Source organism: Giraffa tippelskirchi, chromosome 3 (genome assembly GCF_054371585.1).
Source record: "Giraffa tippelskirchi isolate mGirTip1 chromosome 3, T2T-mGirTip1v1.2.pri, whole genome shotgun sequence".
NCBI classification, from domain to species: Eukaryota; Metazoa; Chordata; class Mammalia; order Artiodactyla; family Giraffidae; genus Giraffa; species Giraffa tippelskirchi.
This window is the reverse complement of record NC_137277.1, coordinates 89632168-89653704: the sequence shown is the minus strand read 5'-3', so window position 1 is coordinate 89653704 and position 21537 is coordinate 89632168. Positions and strand designations below refer to the sequence as shown.

The window sequence follows — 21537 nt, the reverse complement described above, 5'->3', positions numbered from 1 at the left end:
TGGGCAGCTCATTGTCTTCCGGTACTCATAGTGAAAGGAATGTTCTGGTTATTTAAAAGATGAGGTACTACTGTATGAATATAGCTGGCATGTGGGCAACTCATTACTTTTTCAGTCAGCATACAAGTCACATGGCAACAACTAGTCAGCCAAGAATTTCATTGTGTGTGTTGTAACTAGGCTCAATTTCATGAAATGGCTTATTTTCTTATACAGGACTACAAGTTAACTGACTCTTTTGGAAAGTGCCTGGTGACTGCAAATTGTTTGTCTGCTCTTATTTTTCTTTCTCTAATAGAGGATGGAGCAAGAACATCATCCTCTCCCACATAGAAGGTACTAGGCCAGAGGTCTACTTACCTGTATTTGTTTCCAATTAGAAGATCCTTGATATTCTTGGATTTGACTTTTATATGTACATACATATACATACATACAGATAATGTGTGTTTATACACATACATATACTATATATTTACTTGATACATACATCTATGTTTATACATACATATACATGTGTGTGTGTGTGTTCTCAGTCATGTCTGACTCTTTTGACCCCATAGACTGTAGCCCACTAGGCTCCTCTGTCCATGGGATTTTCCAGGCATGAATACTGGGGCAGGTTGCCATTTCCTTCTCCAGGGGATCTTCCCAACCCAGGGATCAAACCCGTGTCTCCTGCATTGGCAAGCAGATTCTTTACCACTGTGCCACCTAAGAAGTCCATACACAAACATACACACACATAAATAAACATATACATAAACAAATATGTATTCTTCAGACAACTTAAAAATCCAAGAGGAGAATGTGGTGATAAATGGGATGAAGGAGCTGAAGGATGAGAAGTGGTGTGGACGTGGGTGGAAAAAATATTAAACAAACACCAGGAGGTGAAATATGATGTATGCATGCATGGTGAGACTGGTATGTCAGGGCAAGTAAATTAAGAATGAGCCTACATAGCATCCTAGGGTCCATCCCCAAGCATATTTCTCTGTGTTTTAATCTTTTCTTTCACTTCTCATAAATTCTAACAACACTGAAAATTACATATTTTCATCCCCGTTTATTCAAATGAGGAAACTAAAGGAATTTGATACTAGAATTGTAGGCAGGATTTAAGGGTAAGGGAGGATCTCTATGCCAGTTCCCTGTGACTGATCTGCTGCTGTGTCTCTCCTCCAGTTATGAGATGTGCTGTAGAGCCTGTGACAGAAAGTTGATATCAAACAGAGCAGTAGAGAGGTACAAATGAATTTCTTGCTTAAACTCAAAAGTACGTACATTTTTCAAATTGGAGTACCATTCATTCCCATTTCTTTCTTTCCTGTGCGATCACAGCATCTGAACAAATGACTCTTTGTCTTCAGTCTGCTTTCAGATAAGAAAAAAGAAAGTACATAGAGACTATGAAAGCACTTGATGTTCAAGGGACACATAGCATTAGCTTGACGTTAGGTGGTAATAAATATTTGACTGCTTTTGCCTTAACCACACACTTAAGAATTGTGACATTTGCAAGTACATGTTCCAAAGTCATATTGACTGATTTTATTTTTGGCAACAGGAGAATAATCTTGATTTTATTCCTTCCTTTGTCCTTATCCTGAACAAATGTTTGTTGGAAAATGCTCATTTATGTTTTTCTGATTTCCACAAGTTGTGGCCTCTCAAACTTGAGTATAAATGAATGGACTTGAAGCTCACAATTATACGTTTAGTCTGTATTCAGGGGAATTCTAGGAGTAAGGAGAAATGTTTCATAGATACAGTGACCTAACAGAATGTCATTTGTGGATGTTGATTTTTGGTAGTTGTATTTTGAGTAGATTGTAGGAGCCTGGGACTGGTGTTGGAAAGACTCGTGGGAGGGGCCAAAGGCCAGAGATGCTGAGTTCAACCTTACTGGGCACTTGACAAGAGAAACCAACCTGGAAAGAAAAGAATGGACCCCAATAGAGAACTGAGAGAGAATCAGTAAGATTAGACTGCTGTTAGAATTTACAAACAAAGCATAAAAAAACCCAATATCCAAATCAAAGTAGTTAAATAGAAGAAATGGATCACAGTAGATTTAGAAGTCAGTATAAAATGTAAACAATACCTGAAACTTTTCCAATAGTAATTTTAGCCCTCAAAGCATGAATATAAATGACAGGAAAAGAGTAAAACTAGTTATGATGCTTAGAAAATGATGCTTGGACTGATGGTATATGATGAACAAGCCATTCATAGTTTCTAGGTGTGAGAAAAGGAAAAGACATAATCATTTACTGTAATATGTTTTACTGAACATAATTCTTATTCACAGTATCTTTTTTTTTATAATGAAGTTTTCTTAAATACAGAGACTAATATAACAAAGACCCTCGGAGCTCTCTCCAGTCTTGTTTTAAAGTATTAAAATATTACAGAAGCAGCTGAAGCTCTCTATAGACCCCTTCTTTGTTCTGCTCCACCCTCTAGAGTCAATCTCTATCCTCAATTTGGTGTTTATATTTCCTTCTTTATTTTTATGCTACATATATGTGTATATATGTATATGAGTATATATATTCATGAACTATATAACATTATTTTGCATGTTACAGAAGTGTCTAACCTGTTTTTTGAATCAGTGATTTAATGAAGACAGTTCTGGCTCAGATTAAGTTCACACTGACCCTGAGAATGAAGTGAATAGGTTTGCCTTACCTCCAACCTCAGTGACTGCATTGACAAGTCTGTTGCTTCTCAAACAGAGAAATAGCTGAGCCTTCAGCAAATGAGGAAAACTACTTGGAGTCACAGAGTTACTTATTGATGGACATAGAAATAATTTCAGGAGATGTTTGCTTTGAGGCGAAACTCAGGTCTACATAATTGGTCCATCAGCTGAGTCATATCTTTTCTCCTAGCTAGATTATTTCTTTGGATCCCTAAACTGATTAAAGTTTGAAGGCTATCTTGGGAATTTAGATTGTATATCAGAGTTTCCAAGAAAAGAATCTTTAATCTCATCTTTGTTTCATTCTTTAAATTTATGGAATTTTTCAAGCTAAAGTCAATTTACTTTCTTCCTAGCTGATGATCATCTCTGTTGTCTTCAATTAATAAAATCAGTGTCCCAGTAATAATTTGAAATGGAGAATATGGACTTAAAAATTGTTATCTCTTTTTAAAAATGTCTTCAGATGAAACCTATCAATTGTTTAACTAAGACTTCAAATCTATCTTCACTTCAAGATGCTGCATTCTAAAACTAATCTTTGCATGCTAAGTCACTTCAGTCGTGTCTGACTCATTGTGATCCTATGAATTGTAGCCTGCCAGGCTCCTCTGTCCCTGGGATTCTCCAGGCAAGAATACTGGAGTGGGTTGCCATTTCCTACTTCAGGAGATCTTCCCAACTCAGGGGTCCCATGTCTAATCTTTGAGGGGAGGTATTTTGGCTAAAAACCTGTGGAACAAGAAAGAAATATGTGTCTGCATCATTAACATGATTCAGTGATGTCTAATGGCTTTGTTAGACTTACTGAATGCAAAATATAATTGAAGAACCCGATTTTGTTCTACAAACCAAAAATCCAGCCAACCCACCAACCACTCAGATGAACAGAAAAGTCTGGCACCTGTGGCTCTGTGAAAAAAAAAAAAAAATTAATGTTGGCTTAATTTGTGAAATTTGATATCTGTGCACTAATGGATATTACATGCCTCCTCAGAGAACTGGCAATGTATCAGGTGTCCACTGAGTATTTTCTGAACTGAGGGTGTCATTATCTGTTTCTAGTCTAGACCTTAGGGCTATAGGGCTTTAAGATGTAGACAAAGGAGACCTGGTGTGAAAAATGAGAAGCCCTGTTTTCTTTCACCAACTTATCTGGGAACATAGGGAAGTTACACATTTCTCTCAACCTGATGTTTTCATTGATAGAACAAGGGCGTGGATGGACCTCCTGGGATCACTACCTTCATGGGTGAAAAAACAAGGCTATTCAATAGAGCAAGGCTGTTAAGAAAAGCTTGTGTTCACATGAAAAGATGCTCAACAGCACTCATTATCAAAGAAATGCAAATCAAAACCACAATGAGGTGCCATCTCACGCCAGTCAGAATGGCTGCTATCAAAAAGTCTACAAACAATAAATGCTGGAGAGGGTGTGGAGAAAAGGGAACCCTCCTACACTGTTGGTGGGAATGCAAACTAGTACAGCCACTATGAAGAACAGTGTGGAGATTCCTTAAAAAACTGGAAACAGAACTGCCGTAAGACCCAGCAATCCCACAGCTGGGCATACACACTGAGGAAGCTAGAATTGAAAGAGACACGTGTACCCCAGTGTTCATCGCAGCACTGTTTACAATAGCTAGGACATGGAAGCAACCTAGATGTCCATTGGCAAACGAATGGATAAGCAAGCTGTAGTACATATACGCAATGGAATATTACTCAGCTATTAAAAACGAATGCATTTGAGTCAGTTCTAATGAGGTGGATGAAACTGGAGCCTATTATACAGAGTGAATTAAGTCAGAAAGAAAACCACCAATACAGTATATTAACGCATATATATGGAATTTAGAAAGATGGTAATGATGACCCTGTATGTGAGATAGCAAAAGAGACACAGGTGTAAAAAACAGACTGTTGGACTCTGTGGGAGAAGGCGAGGGTGGGATGATTTGAGAGAATAGCATTGAAACATGTATATTATCATATGTGAAATAGATCGCCAGTTCAGGTTCGATGCATGAGACAGGGTGCTCAGGGCTGGTGCACTGGGATGACCCTGAGGGATGGGATGGGGAGGAAGATGGGAGGGGGATTCAAGATGGGGAACACATATACACCCATGGCTGAATCATGTCAATGTATGGCAAAAACTACCACAGTATTGTAAAGTAATTAGCCTCCAATTAAAATAAATTAATTAATTAAAAATAATAAGAAAAGCTTGTGTTCAAACATAAACATTGGGAGATGGGTAACTTTGATTTATGTACACAGAAATATACCAGTGTCACACCCAAACACCTGTAAGACCAACTCTTTGCCATCAGTGAGCTGTTGTCCTACTAGGGTAAGCATCACGCATTCATGACACCAACTCTTAACCAGGACTGTTGCCAAGTAATTCCACTTCGAGTGTATGCTTAACATTTGTGGAGAAAGGAAGAGAAGACAACAGAGAGTTTTATTTACCCTCCGGCCTTAGCATCGAAAAGGAGCTTGAAAGTGGAGGCCGTAGTTGTCAGAGTAATTCCACTGATTTTGCTTAATATGTTTGCAGAAAAAGCTATAGAGTAATGTACTTTGCAGTAAAAAATAAAACTTCTATTTTAACTTTTATGTTAAAATAAAGAGGCAGTATGTAGTAGAAAGGAGTGTGGTCCCTGGAATCAGATTGCCTGGGTTTGAATCCCCAAATTCATTACTTGCTAACTGTGCTTTTAGGCAAGTGACCTAAATTATTTCTCCATGTCCGTAGGATTGGAATGATAGTAGCATCTACCCCATAGGGTTCTCATAAGATGAGAATAAGTTAGTACATACAAAAGTCTATGATGGTATCAGGCATAAAGTGAGTGCTCAAGGAATGCAACTACTACTAACTTATAAAAATACTTAGTTAATCCTCAAAGAACGCCTAGTAAATAGAAGTACTGTTCACTTCATAAAGATGATGATTAAGATGGCTATTAAGTTTGAAGCCACAGTTAACTTCACTTCAAAACTTTGTGGAAGTGAATGTATCTGATACACAGAAACCCTTTTGAAGGGTTTTTTAAAGTCCTGATGTACTTGACTGGAGAAATGATGAAATATGAGTATACCATGTTTATACTGTAGCTTTGTTTGTACCTTATGAAAGTCATAAGCTTTGAGGTTTTCAGTAGAAAAACAGGAATTTAATCTTCTTTGTGGGGCTTCCCGGTGGCTCAGACAATAAAGAATCTGCCTGCAATGCGGGGGACCCAGGTTCAATCCTTGGGAGGTGAAAGGATAGATTTATGTAAAGTACAGTTGGCTTTCTGTGTCTGTGGGTTCCATTTCCACAAATTTAAACCAACCAGGGATTGAAAACATTTGGGAAAAATAAGTCCAGATAGTTTGAAAACGTGAAATTGGAATTTGCCACATACTAGCAGCTATTTACATAACATTTACATTGTATTAGGTATTTTAGAAATGATTCCAAGTATACAGGAGAATGTGTATAGTTTGTAGGCAAACACTACACCATTTTATATAAGGGGCTTTAGTGTCCTTGGATTTTGATATTTGACACTCTTATTTGGTATCAATTCCCCATGGATACCAATGTACAACTGTATCAGTATACGAAGTCTTTACTAATTAATTTCAGAATATTTTTTCATTTATCGAACTCCATAATTTCACTATGAAGAAGTAGAAGCAGTGATAGATTTTCTTTTCTTGGGCTCCAAAATCACTGAGGATAGTGACTGCAGCCATGAAATTAAAAGACACTTGCTGCTTGGAAAGAAAACCTATGACAAACCTAAATAGTATATTAAAAAGCAGAGACATCACTGTGCTGGCAAAGGTCCATACAGTCAAAGCTGTGGTTTTTCCGGTGGTCATGTATGGATATGAGAGTTGGTCCATAAAGAAGGCTGAGTGCTGAAGAACTGATGCTTTGGAATTGTGGTGCTGGAGAAGACTCTTGAGAGTCTCTTGGACTGCAAGCAGATCAAACCAGCCAATCCTAAAGGAAATCAATCCTGAGTATTCATTGGAAGGACTGATACTGAAGCTGAAGCTCTAATACTTTGGTCACCTGATACAAAGAACTGACTCATTGGAAAAGACCCTAATGCTGGGAAGGATTGAAAGCAAAAGAAGTGGGTAGCAGAGGATGAGATGGTTAGACAGCACCACCAACTCAACGGACATGAATTTGAGCAAACTCTGAGCAATAGTGGAGGACAGAGGAGCCTGGCGTGCTGCAGTCCTTGGGATCACAAAGAGGCAGACATGACTTAGCAATTGAACAACAATAGTAGTTTCATTTCATTTGTAATAATTTGCAATATATAGTGGCATGTTTAAATTAAATTTCATGAAAAAAAGATGTAAGCCCTACTTCACTTTTATTCATATATTTGGTAAGCAGTGTTGTTTTTTTTTAACCTTAAATGATGAAACAGTGAAAATGTGAAATGTTTCAAACTGATAAATTCAATCAGAATCAAAGGAACTACATGCTAATGTGTTCTAATAAGACATCCTAGTTTTGCATTCAGTAACAGTATTTTTTAATTATTATTTAGACCATTCCAGAGTTGACTTTCTTTGATTCCAAATTTCTGCTATAGTGGCCATGTAAAAAAACTGCATTAGAAGCATTTGGCATGTCTTTCCCCTTTCTTACTCATATTTTGCACAGTTTCTGGAAATAGTTGATAAAATTATTTGATTAAAGACTATTTTGGTTAAACTAAACCTATAAGTAGAGAAGTTAAAGGGAGTGCTCATACCATTAATAAAAATTCAGATGTCAATTTAGGAACTATTTCTCACCAAACACTCTGCTGTCAGAAACACAAAGGTAAACAATATTCAGTCATACCTGTCTGGAGCTCACAAGCAAATCAGAGGTTTGTGGCTATAATCAAAGATGAGACAAGGAGGTAAGAAACACACCGTCAGAGAATTATAATGCTTCATTGTTGCAGGGCTCAGAAAAGGTGGCTTCATGGAATAGCTAGCATTTGACATAAATCTCAAAGGAGGGATAGTGTTGCAGTACATGGACAAGATGAGTGGCTAAGATGGAGAAGGGTCCTGGGATAGTACTGGTGACTTTAGTGAACAAGCTCAGTATTGTTTAAGTGCCTTGGTATTGAGAAGAATCCCCAGTACAGCCCTTTCCTACTTCCAGTTTTGCAGGCAGCCAGTTTCTATTCATCAGGACAGAGACTATTCTCATCATGTGGTGTCTACGAATGGCCCCTTGGTTGGAAATACCATTTCAGCTGAATACACCGTCTTCAGTTTTCAGGTGTATAACGTCAAGAAGTGGCAGCAGAGCCTAATAGTTAAGAGCTGGGATGTTGAAATCATGCTGCCTGGTTTGCAGTCCTGGTGTTCTCCCTTACTAGCTGTGTGACCTTTGGCAAGTCAGTGAACCTCTCTGGGCTTGTTTCCTCATTTAAAGGAAAATTAGGGATGATGTTAATAGTACCTACTTTGTTGTGTGGACTAGTTTTCACTGAATGACTTTCTGCTTGTAAAGGGCTCAGAACAGCTGTTAGCCCAGAGCAAGTACTCCAGAAATGTTGTAAAGAAATTGGCCCCACGGACTGTCCTCCTTTCTTGACGATGGTGTGCTGAGTTGAGCTCAGGGAGCTGCTTCTGGATGTCTCTCCCTGCATCTGCCTCCTCTATCAATTAGGACCCCTGTGCCATGTAAGTGACACCTGGCAGTAAAACACAAGACCTCAACACTCCGATTCTCTGCTTTTATGGCACATTTTATTAGTCTTATTTTGACAAAGAACCCTTTCAGCCTTATTGTATAAGGACAATAAAACAGATTCTGTGGGTGGTAGTTTTTACTAGCTTTCTATTCTCATTTTCAGGCTTGATGTCTATAAAAGGTTTCCATGTCCAAACAAGTGTAGTGTGGAACACATCTAGGCAGAGAAATGCATGCTAATTCTGTGGAATTTGAGAGGAGGCTTTCGAGTCAACGTTGCACTAGGTTTGTGTCCTGGTTCTGCCACTTAGCAACAGTCTGGACTTGGGCAAGCTAATCCTGAGGCCTCTCTGTCTAGTAGTTTCCTCCCTTGCAGAGTTGCTTTCTCATCTGGAATCCTTCTGGGATTCTCTGGTGATTCTGAGCATCCTCCAACCACAGCTTAGGCTCCAGCCAGCCCCTGGTACTGACAACAGGCTCCACAGTGGGGTGGTTATCCTCAACCCTGTTGTCTGTGTTCTTTTGAGTTTATATTTTCCTTAACAAAATCCCTTTTCTGTCTGTTTAGTGCTTCATTCATAAAGGCACATAGGTAAATTCATGCACCCACATTGCCATCTTTAACCAGGCATCCTCTAAGTTTTTAAAGAAACATTCTTTAACTATATTTCTCTTACCATGACCACAGTGTCTTGAAATTTCTCTGTGAGAATAAATTTAATGCTTCCCTTCTCCAGTCCCTCCTTTCAGTAAAATAATCTGAGAATTCATCCTTTGATTATTGTTTTTAAATATTTTGTACTAAATTTCCCCTTAAGAACAGTAGCATTTAATTGGGCATTATTTGCCCAAATTTTCCCAATGAAATTTACAGCAATTATTTATGTTGTTAACAATACTCCTTTTATTCTAAAATCATACGTTTTGAATTCTTAACTTCTGTTTGTATCTCTGTGGGTTGGAATTGACCAAAGTAATTTGTTTAGTAATGGTTAAAGAGTAATGTATTTTTAGAGCTTTTGATTATATAAGAATGTTTTACATATTTTTTTTTAACACGTGAAAGCAGTTTGATTGGCAGTAGCTTTCTTTGATGGAGTGTTCTCTCTTTTCTATAAATTTAGTGATGCAAAAGAGAAGTTAAGACCACTGGATATTTGTTCCTTTGATGGTGACATATTTTCAATTGATTTGTATGTTGACTTTTTTTGTCTTTGTGCATGGATATTGAAGAATTTTTTTTTTTTTAACTCAAGGATTCAAAATTTGTCAGGATGTGGCTTTGAATTGATATTGGTCAGAATACAATTTTGACCTTATTCTTTTCAGTCAGTTTTTTTTTTTTCAGTTGTATCTTTGGTTATTCCTTCTGTTTAAATTCTTCACTTGAGTTTTCTCAGAATCAGCTATAATTAGACTTGATTTTTCTAATTCTCTGGATCTTAGGTCTTCTTTCATCTATTGGTTCCTTTCTCCAGCCATATGGAGATGGTTTATCTTCTACATCAATGATTTTTAGCAGGATATGTGTACATTTTTTCTTCCCCTCCCCCTCATGTGGATAATATTCCTTCACTTCATTTTTAGAATCTTTATATTGCTTTTTTGTTTCACTTATAATCTCTCTTTATCTTACCCAGTAGTCTTTTACTAATTTGTGGCTTTCTTCTTCTGATTTTTGGAGACATATTTAACAATACCAAATGCTTTTCTAAAAATGACATCTGATTCCTCCAGGGAGCTAACTTTAGGAGATGGTTCTTTCTTTGGATCCTTAGCATGCTCTTTTCTTTCTGTATTTATGCAATACTTCTTAGTAGACCTGTATTGACATTTAGATTTTTTTCATTCCTGAATTTGGAAATATCCATCTAGACCTGCTCGCAGAGAAGATGTATAGATTGACTTTTACCCCACTCTCTGTTCTCTTTTTTGCTAGTAAAAGTCCTCTTTTAGATCTCTGACCTTGTAGCAGGTTGATGACTATAGGCCTTGGTCTGCTTTCAATGGACCAGAAGAATTTCACATAGAGCAGCTATCTCTCTATCTTGTTCTCTGTCCGTAATATGGGTTGTAAGAACTCCAACCTCCAGGAAGCAACACCACCATGAATCATTTTGCCCCTAAGTCACCTTCTCTGTAACTGGAACTCCTGGGGTGCTAAGTACTTCCTTTTTTCTTACTCACCTTTTGAACAGTCATGAATTGACAGGGTGGGGGGATTCTCCTCCTGCCTCAAAAATTTCATTCATGACAGAGGGCTGACTAGGTTTCTGATTGATGCAGATTTTTGCATTTCTGCAAAGATGGCAGAAAGTGGAGACAGGAAGATATACTCAGATTTTCCTACTTCCTTTAAGACCAATAGCTTGTTTCTTGTTGCCTCTAATTACATTTTTATTTCTAATTTTATTCTTATTCTTTTTTTTTCTTCAGTAAATTCTCTGATCCTGCAATAGGTACAAGGTCATTTTTTCCTTTTTGTGGTTGCATGCACCTTTATTTACCTTTCTTTTTAATAGATATTTTAGTGGGAGGTTGAGCGGGGTTGTGTCAACAGCTGGTAGCTAGGCACCATTTAAAACTGTAACTGACATAAAACCTAAAAAATAAAACAAAGGACTTACTGAATGTGGAAAAATCCTTGAAAATATTGCTTCTGTAGGTATTTGGTGGAAATAAACTCTGCCTTATAGATATTCATCACAAATTATTACTCAATGATGGAGGCATTCATATTCCTATAATACAACCTGTGTCTTATGAAAGCTGGGTCATTTTATGTAAGAAAATATAGTAATGAGTATAGAGGTTCCAATGACTTTCATAAAGTTTTTTGTTATCCATAAAAACTGCCTGATCTAAGTATCTTGTACAGTTCATGGGGTTCTCATGGCAAGTATACCGGGGCTTTGCTGTTCCTTCCTCCAGTGGATCATGTTTTGTCAGAACTCTCCACTATGATTCATCCATCTTGGGTGCCCCTGCATGGCATGGCTTATAGCTTCATTGAGTTATGCAAGTCCATTTAACATGACAAGGCAGTGAAGGGGAGGCTAAAAGGGCAAAGGAGAAGAGGGCAACAGAGGATGAGATGGTAGAATGACATCACCAATGCAATGGACATGAACTTGAGCAAACTCCAGGAGATGGTGAGGGACAGGAAAGTCTGGCATGCTGCAGTCCATTGGGTCACAAAGAGTTGGGCATAACTTGGTGACTGAACAACAAGTGTTCTAGAGCTGAAACAGCTGTTATAAATCATTTAGGTCTAGGTCAGGGACCAAAAAGTGACTTTCAAATGCATGAATTAGGCTGGTTTAATACAATCATGAGTCAGAGGAACTAGAGAGAAGTGGGAATTACTTTTTCTCATCAAATCCTTAGGACATCAATATATCAACACAGTGTAAATATCAAAAACAGTATAATATAAACCACTCTCCCATTATAGAGATGGAACTGAAGTCAAGAGATATCAATAGGTTTGCTCAAAGTTAAGAGAATCTATGAATCTTGACCAGAACCAGCTATATAATTCTAGGGACCAATGAACAATAAAATATGGAGCTCCTTGTTCAATACTTATTAAGAATTTCAAGATAGTAACAGCAAAACATTAAACCTAGCATCATACTCTGTATAACTGCATGAGTTACACACCCTTAGAGCCATACCTGGTCTTCACTTCTGATTTAGAATTTATACATCCTAACAGAAAGAAGATAGCATATTTAAAAGCAGAGACATTACTTTGCCAACAAAGGTCCATCTAGTCAAGGCTATGGTTTTTCCAGTAGTCATGTATGGATGTGAGAGTTGGACATTGAAGAAAGCTGAGCACCGAAAAATTGATGCTTTTGAACTGGGGTGTTGGAGAAGAGTCTTGAGAGTCCCTTGGACTGCAAGGAGATCCAACCAGTCCATCCTAAAGGAGATCAGTCCTGGATGTTCATTGGAAGGACTGATGCTGAAGCTGAAACTCCAATACTTTGGCCACTTCATGCTGGGAGGGATTGGGGGCAGGAGGAGAAGGGGACGACAGAGGATGAGATGGTTGGATGGTATCACTGACTCGATGGACATGGGTTTGGGTAAAATCCAGGAGTTGGTGATGGACAGGGAGGCCTGGTGTGCTGCGATTCATGGGGTCACAAAGAGTCGGACACAACTGAGTGACTGAACTGAACTGAACAGAAAGAAACACACAGATACTCTCACCCTCAGCCACCAAAAAATAATAATAATAATAATAATAATAATGGAGATGGGGTTAAAATTAAGGCCTTGACTTTGACACTGCCATAAGTAAAATGACTTTACTTAGAAGAGGGCTTTTGTAAGAAGTTTTAGAATCTTTGCTTTTTGTTCCTGTCTAAATTCAGGTTTTATGGATTATTAGTTGATGATTTTCAATCCTAAAGTTCAAAAGTCTTCTCTAAAGGTTAGTTCTGACTTGAATTCCAGGATGTTTGAAGAGTCAGTCAGTCCAGGAATGAAACTCAGGGACATTTGTGTCTGCCATTGAGTCTTACTCAGCTCTCTGAGCTCCCTACTGTTGTTTTTTTCCTCTTACCTCAAAAGAGCTTTGTACAACAAGGACCTACTGTATAGCACAGGGAACTCTACTCAATATGTTGTAAAAACCTGTAAGGGAAATTAATCTTAAAAAGAATATATATATAGATCATACTATAGACCATATATATACTATACTGTAGACCATATATATATTTATGGTCTACAGTCCATGGCAGTCACAAAAGAGTCAGACATGATTTAGCTAGTAAACAACAAAAACAATGTGTATATATAATGTATAACTAATGTATCACTGTACTGTACACCTGAAAGTAACATGAGATTGTAAGTCAACTATACTTCAACTAAAAATAAATCAGACTCAAAGAGCAAAAAAAAAATTCTTACTTGAAATTTTTACATGTCTTGCAAACACAGAAAGCAAATTACCTCATGGCAAAGTTGACTAGTCACTTTCTCCTTTGTGTTCATTTACAACTTGTAACCCAAGATACCATGAGCAGCATGATCTCAGGAATTCTGTTTTGTGACATCAACCAGTTTTTAAAGGCACAACTATTTATACTCAGAAAAATTAAAAAATGAAATTGGAAATCGAGTACCAGGTTAAGAGGTTTTTTGCAGTAACCATGTATTATATATATGCACACACACTATGTGTATAAGTTATATAAAGTCTTGGTGTTTATGTAAAGTCTTTAAAAGAGGTAAACATTCAATTCATTTAACAATGAAAGAGAACTTAAAGATTTTCCTCATTAAAAAAGTGACCATCCTACAACTGGACAGAGTTTGGGATAGTATAAGGTTGTTGCTAACAGTTGTACATCAGATGGATGGTTTGGATTCCAGATAGGTTCCTTTAGTGATATCCAGAAAGATGCCAATAAAAATTTGTTAAAAGATGAAGGGAAAAAAATGTTACCTACTTTAAAAGTACTAAAGCTTTTTTTTTTTAAAAAAAATGAACATCAGTTAAGTCATTTACTTAATCTCTGAATCAGGCAAAGAATTCAAAACTATCTTATATACCTTCATATTGTTCAAATCTATCCATTCATGAGCCATGAACTAGAGAAAATTCACATGCTAGAAGAAGAATAGATGAGTGAATGGGCAAACGTAATAAATGAATGAAAGAAAAATCATTACAAATATAATTATTAATATTTAAAATATTTACAGTATGCCATTCATGGTAAGTGTACATGTTTGGCCTGCACTGAAGTCACTAATTATGTTTAATCCCTGGCTGGGGCAAAGGTGTGTGTGGGGGTGTTCATTTAATGGAATTTTTTCACTCATGTATTTCAGAATGTGCTATGAAATATTTAAACTGAGTATCATAGAATGCTTTTTAAACTTTCCACAGGTGGAAATTTTCATATGGCCTTTATATATTTACCTATGGAATCCGGTTCCTGAAAAAGGTAGGATCTTTCAAATTATTTTATATAATTCTCATGTAACTGTAAGTCTATATCTCATGTTTTATGTTGTGACAGAAGTAGTATTTTAAACAATCATAACAGACTTGCTAAGAGTTATTTGTGCATTTTCTTTGATTTATAAAAATATTGGTGATTTATTCTTTGTAGTAAATAACTTTTAGGCATATGTAGAAAATAGCTTTGAAAATAATTTGTTTTTCCAGTGATAGATATTGCTAAGTCCTCGGACCACTCTAGTTGGTTATCTGCTGCCCATAGGCTTTAGGAACTTATAAAATTCATCTGAGGCTCAAAAAGAAGTTAGAGTTACCACATCCCACAACTTAAAAAGGTCACTTGTGGCATTGTGTGTTATTACCATAGCCTTTGCCAGTAGAAATTAGAATTTAGTGTCTTGCAAAGCTACCAACAAGGTGACACCAACTGCCAGTGGAAAATTCCATTCCTTTCCTAGACTGTGCTTTGCTATTCTACATAAACCAAGGCACTGTTACCTATGAAAACAATTCTGTGAGGCTGTCATAGTCTTTTTCTTCATTATTTCAATGCTTAATAGCACTAACAAGTTAGGCTGCTTAACTTTGTCTCACAAAGACATATAATAACAGTAACAAGTTAGGCTGCTTAACTTCAAGTCTCACAATCATACAACAGTGAGTTGGCAGAAGATGGAAACTTATTTTTAAAAATATTTTATGGTGTTATCCTTTAAAGTGGTATCAGTGTTATCTTTATTTAGCACGTTTTTATTTTCAAAGTGGGGCATTGTGCCAAGTGATATTCCTTACTTGTAAATTCTCATGTAAATGTTTGTATGAAAATTGCGTTTTTATTTTTCAAGTCTAAGTTGTAAGATATTGTCTGCCTGTGGCAAATTCTATTGTAAATAATGGTTGTTTCCCAGTATCATAGTTTCCTAGAGGAAATATTCTTTTTGCTTTTTCTCTTATTCTTTAGCAACTGCACTTACTTTTCACTTAATAAGACTACATGGCCCAGCGGCCATTTGAATAGTTTTAAAAGAACGAACTTCACTTTGTATGCTAAGTATGAAGACATTCTCAACTGGGATAAATAAATGTGGTGGAAAGTGCTTATTTTGGAACCCTACTATTTCAGTTTTTAAGTTTACTTATCTAGGGGGGAAAATGGAAAGAACTGGCTGTAGAGCTGTAGAGAGGAAAAATGGCTATTGAGCTTTTACACTTCCAAATTTACTGCCTTTAAAGAGGAAATAACTTTGGATGGAATTTCAGCTGACATGGGAGAGCTGGGCTTCATGGGGGTATTGAGTTGCTAACTGAGGTCAAGGTTTGGAATTCATGTCAGGTTTTGTTGATGATGGTGAGCAAGGAGAGATGGTGAGAGCCAGGAGCACTTTTTTGCTCTTTTCCCTAGATCTGCAGGATGTGGTCTCTTTTAAAAGCTCTCATTCAGCAAGCCTGGCCATCTGTCATCAGAACGGGAAACACTTTGACACAGCTCTGCTTCATTCTGTGCCTACACAGGCCGAATGGAACCAAATGGAATGATAGTAGTTTTCATTCCCTAGTTCTCAGTGGCTCTGTAGAAGGCAGTAAGAGAGTTTCTCAATAGAATGTTTGCTTGAAAATTGTTGTTCCTTAAACTGTAACCATTTCAGCTGCTTCTATATGTAATAAATACTTAAAAAATGAAAAGAGAGCTAGATGTTGTTCTTGTTGGATTAATTTGTATTGGGGGTTTCTTCCTTTGATACTAAGAAGCACTCAGTTTGGGATGAGCTGTACGGTTTAGTGTTTAGTCATAATGCAAGATAGAAAAGTGTACATAGAATCCATATGACTGAGCTAACTGCAAAGGACATCATAAGCTATCTTGTCCAACTCTTTTATTTCACAGCTGAGGAAGCGGAAATCCAGAAAGGGTAGGTGGCATTCTACAGGTCACACAGTGAGTTTATGAAAGGGCTGACTCTGAAGTAAAACACACACTGCTATCTCTTATTCTAGTACTTTCCCCCACTTTACCAGCCTGCCTTAACCTCAGCATGATTTTCAGATGACTTCCTTCTTTGGTTAAGTTAGGAAACTTAACCTAATGTAGTTGTTGTTTCTGTTTGTCGAACTTTAAATATATTTCTATTAGCTTGTTGGAACGGACTGTATATTTACCCATCTAACCAATAAGGAAAAAAATTGTTATGAAGTCAGCATCAGAAAAAAGCAAAACAAGGTAATTCTAATTTTCACATTTAAATACCTTAAATATTTTAAAATAAAATACCAGAGTAGTGGACCAATTTTAAAAGGTGAAAGGCCACAGCCACTTCTTATTCCCAGCATCCAAAACATGGATTATTACACATGCTGTTAGAAAAATACCTGGGCAACTTGCACTGTACAACTTTTTTCTGCTTTTGGGGCGAATGAATCTGATACGACTCATCTTCTAGGGTGTATTAAGTAACCTTAAATAGCTTTTATACCCTAAAATTCTATGACCCATTAAAGAGATACTTACCAAATGCAAAATACCTCGCACCTGGGACTCCCTGGTGGTACAGTGGATAAGAATCCACCTGCCAATGCAGGAGACATGGGTTCAATCTCTGTCCCAGAAGATCCCACGTGCCTGGAACAGCTAAGCCCGTGTGCCACAGCTATTGAGCCTGTGCTCTAGAACCAGGGAGCCACAGCTGCTGAGCCCATGTGCCACAGCTACTGAGCCCAGCACCTAGAGCCCATGCTCTGAGCAAGTGAAGCCACCGCGATGAGAAGCTTGTGCACCACAACTAGAGAGTAGCTCCCATTGTCTACAACTGGAGAAAAGTCTGAGCAGCAACGAAGACTCAGTATAGACAAAAATAAACTAAATAAATTTTAAAATACCATGCACCCATGATAGAAAAATCTTAAAAAGTATAAAGCAAATCAATTAATAAATAAATTTTGGAAACCATAGAATTTTAGGTGTAAAAGTTAACATACCTAGCATCTAAATACCTCATTTTCTAAATGAAGCTATGAAATGTCAATCTCTAGTGTAAGAATTGTTTGAGTTTTCTCTGCCATATTTATGTACATTCAGGCTGAATATTTCAATTTCATTAAATGTTGTTAACCTTTCCAACTTGAATTGGCTTAATCCTGTGGGGAAAATATACTTATTTCCCTGGATTTACCAAGTCATTGTAGATTTTCAGTGTGTGTGTGTGTATATATATATATGAATGATTGAAGTACCCTCAGTTTAAGAGTATTGTTTGTATTGAGAAATAAGGCAATTGAAAGTTTTAAAATACATATAAACTAAGTTTATGTCAGTGCATACTTGTGCTGTCTTAGTCTGAGTCCTCTGGGAAACAGATACCAAGAAGAGATTAAATGTGCAAGAAATTGATGAGCAAAATGTCTAGCAAAGAAAATGAAGAGGGAGTTGGCCAGGAGGCTAGAAGAGCCTTCAGACCACAATGTAAGTCTGACCATGAGTGCCGGAGAGAGGGAAGGAAGGAAAGTGTGGATGAAGCTCTAAGACCACTTGCTGTGCCTTTCCAAGGAGAATCCAGTCAGGCCACTGGGCAGCCCTGTAGCCACTGTTGATCATCAGAGGAGATGTACCTCTCCCAGAAATGGGCTTGCTGACGTATTCCTGGTGTGCTCAGTCATGGGCTGCCAGCAGCCTGTGAGCAGTGGGGCCTTCATGCAAATACAGCTGTGGATTTTATTGCACAGCACTGGGACCATGAGTCAGCCACACTCCCAGCAGTTCAAGATCTAAGAGGCACATTCTCATGGTTGCCTGCTGCTGCTGCTGCTGCTGCTGCGTCGCTTCAGTCATGTCTGACTCTGTGTGACCCCATAGACCAGGCTCCTCTGTCCCTGGGATTCTCCAGGCAAGAATACTGGAGTGGGTTGCCATTTCCTTCTCCCTCATGGTTGCCACGTGTGCTTAATTTTTTAACATATTCCACTTTTTCTGAAGAAAGGCTATATGATGGGAAAATACCTTATGTGGCTAGAAATAGTTTTCATATGCAAGGTATTTAGAAGCATAAGAGAAATATTGATCTATTGTACTTTTTATCATTTACTCTGTGTTGATTTCCCCTCCATTGTGTTATAGTTCCTGTAGTTGATGTGTAAACATATCTTCGGAGCAAGACACAGGCTGAATTTCCGCATGAATTGTCTCAGGGTCCTGGGCACTTACCTCCCTCTTGTACTGACCCAGTATAGGTGATAAATTATGTGGCCACCCTATGGATAGTTCTAGAATAAAGGATGAAATCATGGGCCCCATATTTTCAGACATCCTACAAAGAAAGTGTGTGTGTGTGTGTGTGTGTGTGTGTTTGTTCACTCATAGGAAATCAACAAAATGTTTTCTATAGTTTCATGATGACAGATAAGAGGGTGCACCTCATTTATGGTGAGGGGATAATGTTTAGGTGTGCAGATGTTATATGCTGTCGTTGCTTTCTTAGCTCCAAGCTACCTTTGGAGACAGCAGTAACTCTGATGATGGACGTAGACCCTGACAGGCATAGACCTTACACACACGTTAGTGAACTATTAAGTGAAGTCATTGTTGAGTTAGTAGGATGTATTTAAATAATGGAATCTAAACTGTTTAAATAGTTTTAATAGTCTGCTCCTATAATTGCTGACACAAGTGACTCTTTGCTCCATAAATATGATTGGCAGAGACAAGTACTTTCATAAAAGAAGACACAGAATTAGTTGAGGTACTCCGAAGTCTCAGCACACAATGTACTCATACAAATTAATACATTTTTCTAGGTCTTGAAAGGAACCATATGTCAAATCTTTGAAAACAGAGTAAGTTATCTCTCACTTATTATTACCTTTTTTCTCATTTGTAGGTGGAAGTTTATATTGAGTAGACTTCCTTAAATACTTTCTTTGAGTTCCTTTACTAACTTCTTAAAAATATAGTGTCACAGGAAGTCCATGAGATACATTCACAACCGGGACTTAGGTAATATTTTTTTCTACATAATCTATCCATTACGCTAATATAGTAACAACTTTTTGACCATAGGGCACATTTTGTATCACAGTTTTCTACACATGCATGCGTGTGTGTGCGCTAAGTCACTTCAGTCGTGTCTGACTTTTGTGACCCTGTGGATTATAGCCCGCCAGGCTCCTCTATCCATGGGGATTCTCCAGGCAAGAATACTAGAGTGGGTTACCATGCCCTCCTCCATGGGGTCTTCCTGACCCAGGGATCGAACCTGCGTCTCTTATGTATCCAACACTGGCAGGCGGGTCCTTTACCACTAGCACAACCTGGAAAGCCCGTACACATGCATATATATAATTAAAATAAAGTTTACTCAAAATATTCTCTACCTAATCTCTCTATCAGTCAGGGTCTCCATTAGGAGACAGAAATCACAGGCGTGATTCTTGGAGTGACTATAATGTAAAGAATCATAAACCAAGAGCAAGTCACTAAGATGATATTATTCAGAGTAATCGATCTGCTGTTTGCTACCAGTCTGCCATGAGATAAGGAGCTTGACTTGAATGTAAATCAACTCACTGCTTCTTTTTTTGAGAGTGTCTACCTCTGAAGAAGAGTCAGCTGAACTGAACAGTGTGCTTAGCAATGTAGTTAATTGACATTCTGATGAAACAATAACAAACATTTCAAGGACGGGCGCTTGTCTGCCCACAACACTTTGCTCCGTGCTGCACCGAAGTCTCATGGAGGCAGTAATGGCAGGAAGAAGCTACAGCTCTGAGGGGGCTTATAGGAAGGGGTTGGAGTTGTTAGAACCCAGACACTTGAAGAAGGAACCATGGAGCTGGACAAGCCTTCTGCTGAGAAAACGCTGACCGGCTGTTACGTCTCAGAAATCACAAGGAGGCTGATTCTGAGAATGAGGGAAGAGTGCAACCAACTGCAGCCACTGGGATGAACTGTCTGGGGTGCAGATGCAATGCTGGAGGGTGGGGTGGGAGTGAGGCTGGGGGGTGAGGGTGAGAACGGGAAGCAAAACAGAAAGGAGCACATCCTTTCTTCATCCAGCAGTCTTCCTGCCTCCTCTAGTGCCTACCTAGAGTCAGAGCTCAGCAAGGGACCAGCTCCTTGGAGCCAGCTCAAGACTGTCCACCTTATGAATCAGGAGTGAGGGTTAGATGGGGGAGTGAGACTACCTCTAAGGGATAAGTAAAACTTGAGAGAAACAAACAAGCACAGAGGGTTCTCTTATTAGAAAGGCTGCTGCTATCACTGCTCAGTCACATCTGACTCTTCGCAAACCTTTGGACCGTAGTGCGCCACGCTCCTCTGTCCAAGGGATTTCCCAGGCAAGGATCCTGGAGTGCGTTGCCATAGTCCAAAGTGACATTTATTATTTTTGAATACTGCTTTTGGTTTTTTTCATTTTTATATTTTAAAAATTCTATCAAAGAACAAAGATTTTTGAAGTTTTCTTTTATTCTACCTAATCCAAACTAAATAGCTTTTGGTGATGCACCATACACTTTCTTAAGAGCATATCTAATACCACCACATGTTAACAGAGTCAAGCGATGACAGGCATTATTCACTGGGATCTGACCACTAAATAAAATTATTTTATGCAAAAAAAAGAAAAAGCAGACTTCCCACTGTGCTGCATTCTGTGATACACTCTGACAACTTACCATAATTTATTTCATTACATTTTAAAAATATGCAGATTGCTACCAATTATATTGACTTCATGACTAACCAGGAGTGAAAACTCACATTTGAAAAGTACCTTGGCCAACTGAGCACTTTACCCATTTCCCTTAAACTTTCTGAACCTGGCCTGAATTATGGCATAACTTCTCATTATTCATTGGGTGTGCTTTTCAAAGGTCCACAAAGAAAGCCAGAATCTTCCTCTGGTGTCATGTTTCAAGGTGTTCCCTTTTCCTTGTTTGTTCTCTTGGAATCTTTCTGAAGTGAAAGCAGCATTGTCATCCTTTTGCCTATTTTGATATGGAAATAAAAATTGTCCAGTCATTATAATATGTGTCCAATAAGAATTTTCTTTGTATTATTTTAAAATTTTGAAATTGCTTACAGCACATTGCTTGTTCAAGCAGGCCTGACATTGGGAGTTTTACTTAAGA

General features: G+C 37.9%; 1 protein-coding gene and 1 long non-coding RNA gene across 4 annotated transcripts in view; one reads left to right on the top strand and one right to left on the bottom strand.

Annotated features, from left to right (window-relative positions):
* Positions 1-21537, top strand: part of CERS6 (ceramide synthase 6) — a 342789-nt gene that overhangs the window by 181183 nt on the left and 140069 nt on the right. For all 3 annotated transcript variants that reach the window (XM_081582607.1, XM_081582608.1, XM_081582606.1), the window contains exon 4: positions 14344-14401. In XM_081582607.1, the coding sequence (XP_081438733.1) occupies positions 14344-14401 (58 nt within the window). The remainder of the gene's footprint in view (positions 1-14343; positions 14402-21537) is intronic.
* On the bottom strand, positions 972-13461 carry LOC145542874 (uncharacterized). Its single transcript, XR_014080203.1, has 5 exons — positions 13359-13461; positions 5849-5973; positions 2108-2241; positions 1288-1374; positions 972-1209 (listed from the first exon to the last, which is right to left on the bottom strand). It is a non-coding gene; the product is annotated as an uncharacterized LOC145542874 (long non-coding RNA).